This window comes from Zymoseptoria tritici, chromosome 1, assembly GCF_000219625.1.
Source record: "Zymoseptoria tritici IPO323 chromosome 1, whole genome shotgun sequence".
NCBI classification, from domain to species: Eukaryota; Fungi; Ascomycota; class Dothideomycetes; order Mycosphaerellales; family Mycosphaerellaceae; genus Zymoseptoria; species Zymoseptoria tritici.
In genome coordinates this window covers 539,383-552,512 of record NC_018218.1, presented here as the reverse complement: position 1 = coordinate 552,512, position 13,130 = coordinate 539,383, and the positions used below count along the sequence as shown (strand labels likewise).

Below are 13,130 nucleotides of genomic sequence, written 5' to 3'. Positions count from 1 at the left end.
TCGTTCTGCTAGAAGACGGAAGAGCTGTGTGAGCGCGAGCATCTAATTAGACGTTCGAAAAGAGACTTTTGACTGAAACCCCATCTCCTGCAATTTTGTAACTGGGCGATATGTACATGTCCTGATTCCATGTCCTCACCATCTCCACCCTCTAGATACTCTCCCATCCATCTGCTCTCTCAAAACAAATCCGTCATAGCTCCCGTACTCGCATCCCCCACCAACCTCGCATACTTCGCCAAAACCCCCCTCGTAACCGGCATCCTCGGCGCCTTCCACCCTTTCAACCTCCCCTCCAACTCCTCAGGTGTTACATCCATCTCAATCACATTCCTCTCCGCATCAATCGTAATCACATCCCCGTCCTCCACTACCGCAATCGGTCCCCCCACCGCCGCCTCTGGTGAAATATGCCCGACGATGAAACCGTGCGACGCACCGGAATACCTCCCGTCTGTGATGAGGGATATGTTGGTGAGTCCCGCGCCCATGATGGCAGCGGAAGCTTTCAGTTGTTCTGGCATACCGGGTCCACCTTTCGGTCCTTCGTAGCGGACGACCAACACGAGGTTCTCGTCCCTGGGGATCGAGCCAGAGTTGAGGGCGTCGTCGAGTTCGTGTTCTTTATTAAACACCCTCGCCTTGCCGGTGAAGACCATCCCTTCTTTCCCCGTTATCTTCGCCACGGCGCCATTGGGCGCGAGGTTCCCGTACAGGATTTCGAGGTGTCCGGTGGGTTTGATGGGATCATCTAAACTGCGGATGATTTCCTGGCCTTGCTTTAAACTCGGCCAGGACTCGACGTTTTGCGCGAGAGTCTTGCCGGTGATGGTGATTGTGTTTCCGTTGAGGAGACCCGCGGCGATGAGGAGTTTTTGAACGGACGGGATGCCGCCGATTTCGTAGAGGTCGACCATGAGGTATTTCCCTGATGGGGCGATGTCCGCGATGAAAGGGACTTTGTCGGAGACCCGCTGGAAGTCGGCGAGAGTGAGGTCGATTTCTGCGGTTCCTGCCATGGCGAGGAGGTGGAGCACGCCGTTGGTGGAACCTCCGAGGGCCATCATCATGACCAGAGCGTTTTCAAAGGCGGGTTTGGTGAGGCAGTCGCGGGGACGGATGTTTTGTTCCATACAGATTTTGATGGCTTCTGCCGCTTTGGCGCACTCGCGCATTTTGGCAGGGGATGTGGCGGGTGTGGAGGAGGAGCCCGGGAGAGTGAGGCCGAGTGTTTCGATTGCTGTGGCCATGGTGTTGGCGGTGAACATGCCGCCGCAAGCGCCGGAGGTAGGACAGGCGTTTTGTTCGATGTCTTTGAGGAGGTCTTCTTTGGTTTGAGAAGGGTCGGAGGGGTTTTTGAGGGTGTCGTAGATGTAGGCTCCGTGGGCTTCGTAGACAGAGGCGATGTTGATGGGTTTTTTGAGGAGTTTGGAGTAGCCCGGGTTGATTGATCCGCCGTAGATCATGAGTGAAGGACGGTTGTGGCGGGTCATGCCCATGATGACCCCGGGCATGTTCTTGTCACAACCAGGGATTGCAATGGTTGCGTCGTGAGCTTGTGCACATGTCACTGTCTCTACGCTATCTGCGATCAACTCCCGAGTCTGCAGACTGAATCGCATTCCCTCGCTGCCCATTGCGATGCCATCACTCACACCCACGGTGTTGTACTGCCAGCCTAACATCTCTTGCTTCTCGATACATCGCTTGACTTCCTTGCCAATGTCGAGGAGGTGGGTGTTGCACGGGTTTCCCTCCCACCAGACCGAGGCGATGCCGACTTGCGGGTAGGTTTTGAGGACGTGCTCGTTGGGTACGCCGGCTGCGTAGAGCATTGCTTGAGCGGCAGGGTAGTCATGTTCGCGAGTGAGGGTGGAGGAGAAGCGATTGAGGCCTGAGCCGGGTTGGGAGTTTTTGAAGTGCAGGTAGCGAGGTTCTTCCGGGATTGGGGGGTCCTGCTTGTTGGCCATGATGGGTAGGATCGATGAGTTGGTTCCGAGGAGTGAATATGTACTCTGCAACCCTTCTGCGGCTTCAATGGACGTTGAAGTAGAACGGACAATCGACAGCCAACGAAGATGGGATTATTGACGCAGCTCCACACCCCGCAGATGTGGAGTGCTTCTCCGCATGAAAGATGACCCGACGCCACGGTTGGAAGGTTAAGCGGATGCAATGGCTCAAAGGGGTTGAATGCTGGAGGTTGAACATTGTTCTTCATTTCTGCTTCGCCGTGTATCGTCCGAAGACTCATGGACTGCTGAGCGAAGTCCACGAAAGAGCACTGCGTAGGGAAGACTTCCAATTTCAGCTTCAAGCAGGGTATCATAACGACATTACACAACACCAACTCGCCTACTTGGACCCTCCGTCTTGCCACTCTGTCGCACTGCTCTCGAAGGGATCGTCGTCGTCCTCCTCATCGATGTCCTTCTTAGGCGCTGCAGGCTTCTTGTTCGTATCGTCCTTCGCTGGCGGCGGCGGAGCGTCCACATCATCATCGCTTCCGTCCTCGAAATGCGACGGATCCACCATTTGAGCATCTGCCGCCGCGCCATCGTTGTAGTCGTCCTCTGGAGTGTCCGCCGATACGCTGATGCCTCTAGCACCCCAACTCCTTCCACTGCGGCCCGGCGTCGGTCTCACAGTGCCATTTTCTTGCCGTGAAAGAGCTTCAACGCTGGGATCGGCCACACCGTCTCCATCATCTTCATCCGCGCTATTCCTGTTCCCTCTACGTCCAATGAATCGCTTGACGATGAAGCTCTTGCTCAGATCATCGCTGTCCACCACCCCTCCATTCCGCAACTTGACCCTCTGCCGCGACCAGTAGACCCACGCGAAGTCGATGTACAACGCGGTCTGTATCAGGCCGAAGATGAACGAGATCGGATCGAATTTTCCGGTGGAAGCGTACCGCACGATCCAGTTGGGGATATAGAAGAAGCGATAGGCGCCCAGGGTGACGAGGTAGAAGGAGTCGATGACGGTTGGAACGGTGGTTTGGCGGAGGAGGAGGAGTTGAGGGAGGACACAGACGGATTCGAGGATGATGCTGAAGGTCCAAAAGATCTAGACACCAGAGGATTAGAGGAAGGGTGTCATTTAGGGTGGTGTCATTCCTTACCTCGAACAACGTCGACCGCTTCCACCCATTGAACAGCAAGCTCACCAACGGCGCGCTGATCACACTCCCTGCCAGACTCCATATCGCCAGTTTCCAGCCATACTCCTTCTCCCTGGTACGAGCGTGCACTCGCATCATGAGGAAGATGGTATACAGCGATGTCGCGATGTACAAGATCTTGAGCACAAAGTTCCACAAGCTCCATGTTGGAGGCACCCATAGGATGTCGAGGTACCGCGTACAGAAGACGAGGGCGTAGAGGAGTTGAGTGAGGAGGGAGACGCCCTCGGCGGATTTGTTGCTGTGGATGGACCAGATGAGGATGCATTTCGAGGCCGAGTGGGAGACGTCGCCCAGAATGCGGAAGATGGACATCGGTTCTGCCATGTTGGTGGTGTTGTGTGATGTCGTTTGATATGTTGTTGTAGGATATGAGGCAATGAGCCTACGATAGCTCTATCATGGTATGTCGTTGTGGTAGAGAAGACAAGTTGAGGCAGCGACGATGAGGTGCAACAGCAAGAGCACGCGTGGCTTGAGCTCCAGTCGCCGATCAGTCCCGACGTCAGGGGTCCGTGGTCCAACGTTGTCTCAGCCTTGTCGACGCCAAAAGTCTCCGTCTTCTTGACAACATCAACTCTGACATTCACTTACGTTGTTACACGCTTTCATCGACCGTACCACAGACTCACATGCTGTAGAAGGCATCCATGTCGCCGATTCCCCGCGCTGCAATGAGCTGTCTTGGAAGTGTGCGACAAGGAGCTGAGCGTACTACCTGAAACGAAGCTGGGTCTGGAACACATTTTGATTGATCGCTACGGCTATGGCACATGAGACTCGAGCAGAGTGACCAGACGATCCGTTCGCCAACATGGACTTCAAGTATCGCTGACAATTCAGCTCAAACAAAGTGCAACAACTCGTCCTGATGGCTTCTCTCAGAACTTCCGCTTCTTGCTACTCTCCCACGGCGATGACTGAGCAGAAGTGCTCTCGTCCTCCGTCGTTGTCCACGGCAATGTCCGCCGCTTCCTTTGAAGTGGAGCAGCAGTGAATTTGTCCTCCTTTGTCATCCAGGGAAATCTCCGTCGCTTTTTCGGAAGACTTGTCAAGTCAACCACGACCTGCGCCGACTTGGCTTCGTCCTCCTTTGTCAACCACGGCAAGGTTCGACGCCTGCTCTTAATTGCCTCACTCGGAGACATCGTTGAGTCAACCACAGCCCCAACTGGAGTCTTCTCGTCCTTGACTCTCAGCCATGGGAAGGTTCTCCGCCTCCTTGGAAGATCAATCACGGGAATTGTCAAGTCGATCGCGATCCTCCCGCTAGCCTCACCACTCTCTTCTGTCAGGACTTGAGCTGCAGCCACATGCGCTGGGCTGTACGTCCAGGGCAGAGTCCGAGGCTTTCTTGGTTCATCAGTAGCAGCACATATCGGGTCCGCTGCATCCTTCACCGGCGTTCGCTTATCTTCGGAAACTTCGACGGACTTCCAACCATCCCTCCAGGCATCCTTCACTCCGGCTTGCAAAATCCTCTGCTCGACATGCACGTGGGCCTGAATGGTCTCTCGACGAACCATCGAGAAAAGACCCTCAAGCCACTCCGGAAGAACAAACTCATCGAGCTCGTCGAAGTCAGCCAGCGACATTTCATACTCCGCGCTCATCGCCCAGTCATTCCCTTCGACAGTCTTGTCCCATACGGTAGTACGTCGGATTCGCACCCACGGCGCCGGGTCTCCGGGCTTGCAAAACACCACGACCGCTAGGAAAGTGCTACCGGCTCTATACAATGCGATCTGCATGTCATCTGAGATATTTACTCCTCTCATCTTGCTGTGGGTCTTGAAGAACCTTGGGAGCAGGTATTCTTGTGTCTCGTACGGGTCGTTTGAGGTCTGTACCTCTGGGAAGACCCGTCGTCTACGAGATGCTTGGTCGCTTGGCTGGATGAGACATGCCCGTTCCGTGTTGTGAATGAGGGTCAGATCGTAGGACGTCAAGACAATGTGGTTCGCCATGACTGCGCCGGTGCGTGCTACTATTGGGTACAGTTGCTATTGTCTGGCGGCTTTAGGAGGAACGCTTGGAACTTCGTGTTGGGCTGACTTGCGTAGGTTCCGAATATTGATGGACTATGAAACTACAAGGACGAAGAGGCAAAGGTCGTTTTGACGACTTGCCGGCGGAGTTGGTATTCACGCGAGACCGTGAATACGGCTTCAAACCCGCCGCTGTCATCCACGTCACGCGGTAAAGTGAACGTCGATCTACCAATAGCTTTGTCTTGAAGCCTCTGTCTCACGGCGCTGCGAGATCTTGGCGAGCAAAATGGGCGTCACGATTCAAAACAGAGGCGTATGCGCATATTCGCATCAAAGGGGTTCGAATCAGCTTCGTCGCGGACCTTTGCTGTTGAGGTCAAGTACTTTCCTCTTCCTTCCTTCCTCCAACGTGATTTTTCATCTCCCTCAATATACACAACCTCCAAATTCTCAACTCTCTTTGTCTTCTTATACACAACTACTTCTATTGTCCAGGACATTGGCATTGTACTCCGACTCTCCTGGCGATCGACTGGACCTACAATGGCCTTTGTCAATCCAACGTCAAATGTCTTTGTACTTTACGATACACAATGGGTTGTTCTCCCTGGCGTTCAGGTCTGCTCGGAGTACTTGAGGCGGTAGCTCGCCGCAATGCGTTGCAGCGGGTGTAAATCCACAAACATCCGCAACCATGTCCTCATCAATGACCTCCCAGGTGGCCGAGAGAATCTTCAGCAAAACCAAGCCGGCCTTGGAACTTGCGAAGCCGCTTGTCTCTGTATCTGGAGAGAGACATTGGGTCCACGTCGAGCACCCTTCTGAAGAGTTGTGCAATCCGGACGAGCACATGGCCATGATGTCGCCATCCTGGGTCGCAGCCCGACTCGACCCGACTCTTCCTCTCGTACCTGATGCTGCTGTCACCGCTCGCGCTGGTCGCGAGAATGAGAGTGAAACCAGCATGATCTCGTACTACGAGTGCACAGGGCCCTTTGACGAAAATTTCTGGCCATCAGCTAATAACGAACCTGGCAGAACGTTCCAGGAAACTATGCAAGAGGTATTAGAGTTCCCAGGAGAGACTACGATCAGGATTGTGAACTATTTGACAGCTGACGATCCTGTTGCTAGAGTGAGGATCCGGCTAGAGTGCCTGCCAGAAGCACCCGCTCTCGCTGACCTGGTTTGCCAATTTGAAATGACATCGGAGGAGTTCCAGCATGCGGATGGCTTGTTATTCGGTCAAGACCGTCCACAATGGTGCATCGACATTGAGGATGTGGTGTACCGCAATTCCGATCGAGCATGCCGTCACGTCGCCTTTCAATACTACGACCCGCAAGACGAACGAGAGCATGGAGGGAACTTACATGCTGGCGCAACAGCGTTCGGACGTCAGCGCCACCCAAAGTACAGCCAAGTACTCCAGCACCTCGCCACCGCGGCCAACACTGACCAACTCCCAGAAGACGATCGTGCCTGCATAGTGTGCGCCGAGGATTATTTCATCAGACCAGGCCACCACCCCGTCGTCCTCGCAGCCGTCTGCGGCCACGACCAACACATCGTCTGCGCCAACTGCGTCCTCCAAATCTGCGAAGCCAAGGGCCCGAAAGAAGCCTGCTGTCCCCACTGCCGCGCAAAATACTTCACCACGAAACCACAGCTCGACTTCCTCGTCTTTGGTGAAGTGAACGGTGTATTCCACGCCGACGACTCCTACACAGACTGGGAAAACTTCCAGCGTTCCTGTTCCGACCTCGATAAGAAATCCGCCATCACCTCCGACACTACCATCAGCATCACCAACCCGACCGCACTCTTCAACATCTGGCTCACCCTCTTTAGCGACGACCTCAAAGACGCCGCCGAGCCATTTGATAAACGTCTAGACTTCACCCCGGAATTCCGCACCCTCGTCCTCTCCGTAGAGTCCTTCTTCCGCTACGCGCACGGAGTCGAGTACACTGCCGCTGGCTTCCGCCGCAAGCTGCTCGACGACATCCACAACACTTTGCTCGGCGAGCAACTGGCCGATGAAAACGATGCCATACCACGCCGCAACCCAACCTTACCCATCGGCGCCTCGTTCTTCCGCCCAGGAATGGCGCAAGCTCTCGACCGGTCGTTGGAGCGGTTCTTCCGTGCGCTGGAATTGAGGATGTGCGCGTGCGGTGCGGCTGCGGACGAATGTGGGAAGCATGAGCACGGCGATCGATACTTTTGGTGTCCGAATGAGGTGGGCCGGAAGAGGGAGGCGCTGAAGACGTGGGAGTATGTTGATGATACTGTTGCGATTCACGATGAGTTGATGGGGTTGGAGAGGAGGTTTAGGGAGGATCGGAGGGGAAGACGGTAGCATCACTTGTGCAGTAGGTTCGTAGTCCTATCTTCAAACCAGTTTAAAAGCATTCAAATTGTCACTGTCCATGTTACATCTTTCCATCAGATCGACCGTCTGTCTCGCATCAAAACCCTCACCATCCCACAAGCATGCAATCGCTCTCAAAGCACCCTTCTGATGGCCTTCCCCGCTAGGCGTCCTATTTCTCAGCCAGGTGAGGTTCCTTAGTACGAGAATGACAGTTGCGCCGAGCCCGAGCCCGACGATGTCGAGCCACAAGATCTACGCGCCGGGAGGATAGTTGAATGCCAGAGGGCTTGAGTCGTATTCACGTCTATGTGATCTTGACCATCGATTTCGCCCGCCGACCCATGCGTGCGTCGTTCTCTCCTCCTGCGAACACATTGTTTTGCGAACGAAACCCACTTTGAGATCGTCGGAAAAGCTTTGTTGTATATGAATGCTGAGCTTGCTTCTCATATCAGAGATCTTCTGGGACGGCTCTTCTACACTTGCTTGGCATGGTCGTTCGAGATGTGGTAAAACTTCCTAATGTCCTGACCATCCTCCGCTAGATCACTGTGCATCTTTCTCTACCAGGTGAAGTGGTGTAGACATCACCTTTTTTGCTCGTTTACGATTTGAGCAAGCCATGCGTGTACCACTCTCCGGCTTCGAGAGAGGCTTTTCCGACGGCGACCGACCTAAGCGGGTATAGTTGGCGTATTCTTCCCCTCCGCCGGATGAATGTGCATCCCTCTCCGCCAGGTGAGTCGTGTAGACCTCACCTCGTCTCTCGTTCTCGACTTGATCGACCCACGTGTGCACCACTCTCCGTGCGAACATGCACTTTCCAGCGTGTGCAAAGTTTTCACCTTGCAACAGGAATGGAGGGAGGACTCGTCGAGAGATTTGAATTAGAAGACTGTCTCGCACAAGGTGTGCCTTCTTCGACGGCCATGGTACTCTCGAGAAGCATACTTCCAGCGACCTTCTTATCCGTAGTGAACAGAGCCTCGCGGACGGTCGTGCGACAGGGCACTCGACTGGCTGTGCCATCATGGTGATTCTTGCTCTCGCGATCCTTCTCAGTCAGGAGTCGTGTCCGCGTTCCGTGTGTTATTGCCACTTATAGGAGCCTCGTCGAAACGACAGACATTCGCAAACGTCCCGCCAAAGAGGATAGCATCGCCGGCATCTTACCAGCGGAGCGATTCACAAACTTCTTCCCAATCAGGGTTCGTGGTCACGTATATGTGATCGAAATCATCCATAGATCCAGAAATCCAGGTGCTTGCATCGTTCTCTCAGCCCTCTCGTGGAACTCCTTCGCCTTCACCCACACTTTCACCCTTTACAAACATTCGCCAAGTCTGGGGCAGATGCCCTCGACAGGCTGCAGCGGCCGGGGCTGTGGTAGAGATAATGCAGCTCGCCTGATGGCTTGTGGACGTACACGACCCATTGCCACACCGACATGGTATCCATATTGAGTACAATGCTGAAATCCGAGCGGTCCCAGATGATGTGCACATCCGCACGGAGTAGGATCAAATTTTTATTGCCGTGGTTGATAGCTTCCATGCGATGTGATGTTGGTTATCGTTGAGAATCCGAGCGTTCAGACACGTGCATCGTGCTCTCTTCTAGCGAACACATCGTTTCGCGAACAGAATCCACCTGGAGCTGAGCGATTGATCTCCGGCGGACGTCAACGACTGGCTCGGTTCCTACATGACGGACGCTCTTGAGCCACGAATCCTCTTCCGAATTGCAAAGTCACCCAGGAGCTCGGTGAGAGCACACAGTTCGGGTTGTTAGGACAGGATTCTGCGCAGCATCGGCATCCAAGCCGTGGGTGATGGCGAACAGGAAGCGACAGATCTGATCTCCCGTTGAAACGGCCTCCGCGCTGCATAATATTGTCAAGCTGGTGGCCGCCCGAGAGCCTGCTGTGCTGGACGAAAAAGACCGTCGAAAGCACAAGGTGTCGGTGTGTGCATGTTCAAGCCGCTTTCTCCTCTCCGTTCGAGTCGTCCTCCTCCGAGTTGTCCTCCTCTCCGTCCCACTCCTCAGCTGTACGTGGCTTTTATTCACTGTTAGTGCGATGCGAAATTGTTTCCTTCTAGTTGGCGAACTGGCTCTCACCCTGCGAACACGTGCTTTTGCGAACATTTCCCACCCTGATATCGCCGGAAGAGTTTCGTTGCGTATGGTTGTCGACTTCGCTTCTCATGCAACGTGCCTCCTTATCCCGCCAATCCGCTCTCGAACGGCAGAGACGTCGACCAAGCATACAGGAGTCGTATCCACGTTCCGTGTTCCATGGGACCCTCTTGCGCACCTCCAGACATTGATAAATGTTCCGCAGGAGAGGTACACGAGAAGCTCCTGAGTCTTCGCCCAAGCCTCGACTCCGACCAGAAACTGGCCATCTGTCGTCGAATTCCCCGTTGATATTGCGATGTGGTGGCATGGGAAGCCCAGTTTGTTGCAGAGCAGATTGGTGACAGACATTGTGGCAGTTGTTGATGACTCGCTGTGGTTGATGAACAGAAGATGACGGACAAGGTGCTTGAAGAAGGTCGGACGTGAATGTTGTAGAAGAGAGGGATAAAGGTCAAGGTCGGAGAGGAAGTGACGGGACCATGTTTTGTCGCTCGGTGTTCTGTCGTCATTCTGAATCCGGAGGTCGTGCTCCCCTCCAGCGAACACATCGCTCTGTCACTTTTGCGAACAAAATCCACCTTGAGCTGAGCGTTCAATATCCGTGGATTGTGCACGTCGAAAACTCGCTTTCTCATATTGCATAGCGTCTTGCATCGACCTCGCGCCGTCAAACAGCACAGTCGTCTAAGCGCTCCCAGAGAGCAGCAATCATCTATGCACTTTTTATACAAAACTTTGCCATCTTTTTCTCACGCCAAGAAGCGTAACTTCATCCCAAAAATGCCCATGTATCCTCGCGTGAAACGAACTCGAACCCCCATAACGCCAGCTATGCACATCTTACACACAAGACATCTTTCTCATGGACACACAACACTCTCAAGCCCTCAGCCTGGAGCCCAATCTCCCAGCACCTCACACCCCGCCATCCTCGACAATCACGCAACCTCCCCCCTCTCATGCTTAATAGGATGAAACAACATCCCCCTCAAACACATCCTCCCCGTCCCCTCCCTCCCCTCCTCCCACTTCCTCCCCCCCTCCCCATTCTCACTCAACCCCAACCACCTCCTCCACAACGCCCCCGAGAAACCCGAATTATAATAAAAACTCGACCCCCCCAGATTATGTTCCCCCCACCCAAACGGACTCTCATGCACCTCTTTCGGATGATTAAACACCTCGCCCGCATACTCACTCTTCCAATCCCGGTCAAAGTACACCGGATGCGGGACGAACACGGCTTTGAACCCGTGGTGTAAGGCAACGGACGGAGCGAACATTTCGGGGAACATGGTGTGTTTCATCGCGAACGTTTCGGCGTGCATGGTTTGGAGGAGTTTGCGGGAGAGGCGGGCGACGGTGATGATGGCCGCGCGGCGGGGTGGAGGGGGGAGTGTGGTGAGGTAGCCTGTGGCGTCGTCGCGGAAGACCCAGTTGGTGGTCGAGGGGTCGAAGAGGGGGTTGAAGACGAGGAGGTCGGCGGACTCGCCGACGCCCCAGGTGTATTTGTCGTTGTGGTAGGAGGTGGGTGGGAGGGAGATGTTGGGTGTGGGGAGCATGCCGGCGTTTTCAAAGGTGTTGACTGGACCCCAGACTGGGACTGGGCCGGATTGGACTTCGTTGTTGAGCGGTTTGTCCAGGTTGAGGGTCTCGTATTCGACCAATTGGGTGAAGTTTTGGAAGGACCCGTGGAGGGAGGGAATGTAGAAGCGTTTGCCGCGCTCCCAGAGGCCTTTGCGGGGTTGGGAGGTAGACCATTTGTCGACGGCGTTGTGGAATTCGTAGTAGTGGCCCGTGTAGCGGAGGTCCATTTCCCAATTCCAGAAGTAGTCATACTCCGGATGTTGCTGGGCGAACCATTGGAGGGCGAAGTGGGCGGAGCGGTAGACGCCGTGGATGGAGGAGCCGGCCATGTTGGCGAAGTTGTTCTCGAACGGATCGGGGTAGTAGGGGATAAGTTGGGCTTCTGACCAGAGGGTTGCCATGGAGCGGAACTCCTCAGGTACATTAGCGGCCAGGGTGGCATTGTAGGTGGCCTCGTCGGCCCAGATGGGTATGCTGTTGTTTTTGATGTGCACGAGGAAGTGCACGTCGTATTCTCCGCCGGATTTGAGGGAGAGTTCGTTGATCATCGCTCGGAGCGTGAACATGTAGTGTTGGTCGTACTCGAAGCCTTCCCATGTTCGCAGGATATACGCTTGTCGTGGTACTCTCGTCTTGGTCGATGTGTTGTCCTCTGCAAACCTGATCTTGTTCTTCTCGTAGCATCTCTTCTGTGCCGCACCCCAGTCCATATTCGTGTAGTCGACATGTGCATTCGCTCCCAACACCTTTTCACTCCCAGCATGTTCTGAGTTCGTTCCTGGTCCATATCCATCCTGTACCTTTTTATCTCCATATCCATACGGTCCTAATCGTCCAAATCTTTCATAGCACACATCCTCCCGCAATCCAAGCGTTTTGTGCGACCCAAACAGCGGCTCGGGGTAATGTTGTGGAACACCAGGATACGCCATGACCTCTGGCAATTTCATCGTCTCTTCCTCATCCAGAAAACACGTTGCAACGGGATGATGATCCTGCAAATACTCCGCCGACGCATAATCCGGGTATGGATTGTACATCACCGGCTCCATGGGTGGTGATGTAGGTAAATTCGCCCTCCCTGCCTTCCTCTCCTCCTCGTCCCTCATAGTCAGCGGCTCTGTCAGATTCCATCCATTCTCAGGTACCCATTGACTGAACGGCACCAATGTCCTCACACCGTTGTAATACCCGTTCAAGCGATTATAATGCATCCAGAAAAACGGCACATCGTTATTCCCCTCTTTCCTCGGCCGGGCATGTTTCCATCCTCCGATCAACAACCCCAACACCACGACAAACCCAATCACCAATGTAATCGCTTTCGTCAAGCTCAAGGATACTCTCCCTGGTAATACTATCCACCCTCCACATCTCCTTCTCCTCTCCTGCCACGGCAGCCTTCCCTCACGAAACTCCCGCAACGCATCCAAATTCAGCGAATCGACGGATATACTGGGTATTTGCTGATACGAAAATCGACTCGGTAACCTCCACCGTCGAGGATTCCAGATTTCCCGCCATCGCGAGGGCGGGCTGTGAGAGAGCGAGGATGCGGATCGCATGTGTGAGGAGGAGTTGAGAGGACTGAGGTAGTCCTCGCGGTCGTCGGCGGCATCCGAGGAGCGAGAGCTCTCCGAATGCCACTCTTTGCCGTCCTCCAGTTTGGCGTTGGAGGACGCGGAGGGAGGTTGCAGGCCAGGGGTTGGGGGCGCGGGACTGAGACAGCGGACCGGGGTGTTGGTGTGTGAAAGTTCGTGGACGAAAGGTGGGCGGGAGGTCATATGGGGTGGAAAAGAAGAATCCGCCCACGTCGTCGTAGAGGGCGTGTCGGGTAAAGAATGAAGAG

General features: G+C 54.4%; 5 protein-coding genes across 5 annotated transcripts; 1 reads left to right on the top strand and 4 right to left on the bottom strand.

Moving 5' to 3' along the window:
• Positions 1-179: 179 nt before the first annotated feature.
• Positions 180-1,970, bottom strand: MYCGRDRAFT_64976 (uncharacterized protein; the record flags this gene model as incomplete). Its single annotated transcript, XM_003855845.1, has 1 exon — positions 180-1,970. One exon carries the CDS (start codon positions 1,968-1,970, stop codon positions 180-182), a length of 1,791 nt encoding a protein of 596 aa, XP_003855893.1.
• A 385-nt stretch (positions 1,971-2,355) lies between these two features.
• Positions 2,356-3,622, bottom strand: MYCGRDRAFT_64973 (uncharacterized protein; the record flags this gene model as incomplete). Its single annotated transcript, XM_003855844.1, has 2 exons — positions 2,356-3,072; positions 3,128-3,622. The coding sequence occupies 2 exons, from the start codon at positions 3,512-3,514 to the stop codon at positions 2,356-2,358; spliced, it is 1,104 nt and encodes a 367-aa protein (XP_003855892.1).
• Positions 3,623-5,872: 2,250 nt separating this feature from the next.
• On the top strand, positions 5,873-7,540 carry MYCGRDRAFT_88700 (uncharacterized protein; the record flags this gene model as incomplete). Its single annotated transcript, XM_003857707.1, has 1 exon — positions 5,873-7,540. The coding sequence occupies one exon, from the start codon at positions 5,873-5,875 to the stop codon at positions 7,538-7,540; it is 1,668 nt and encodes a 555-aa protein (XP_003857755.1).
• Positions 7,541-9,609: 2,069 nt separating this feature from the next.
• On the bottom strand, positions 9,610-10,109 carry MYCGRDRAFT_78092 (uncharacterized protein; the record flags this gene model as incomplete). The annotated part of the gene is made up of 1 exon (XM_003855843.1): positions 9,610-10,109. One exon carries the CDS (start codon positions 10,040-10,042, stop codon positions 9,758-9,760), a length of 285 nt encoding a protein of 94 aa, XP_003855891.1.
• Positions 10,110-10,650: 541 nt separating this feature from the next.
• Positions 10,651-12,498, bottom strand: MYCGRDRAFT_11032 (uncharacterized protein; the record flags this gene model as incomplete). Its single annotated transcript, XM_003855842.1, has 1 exon — positions 10,651-12,498. A coding segment is annotated over one exon (1,848 nt), but the record flags the coding sequence as incomplete, so codon positions are not given.
• Positions 12,499-13,130: the final 632 nt, after the last annotated feature.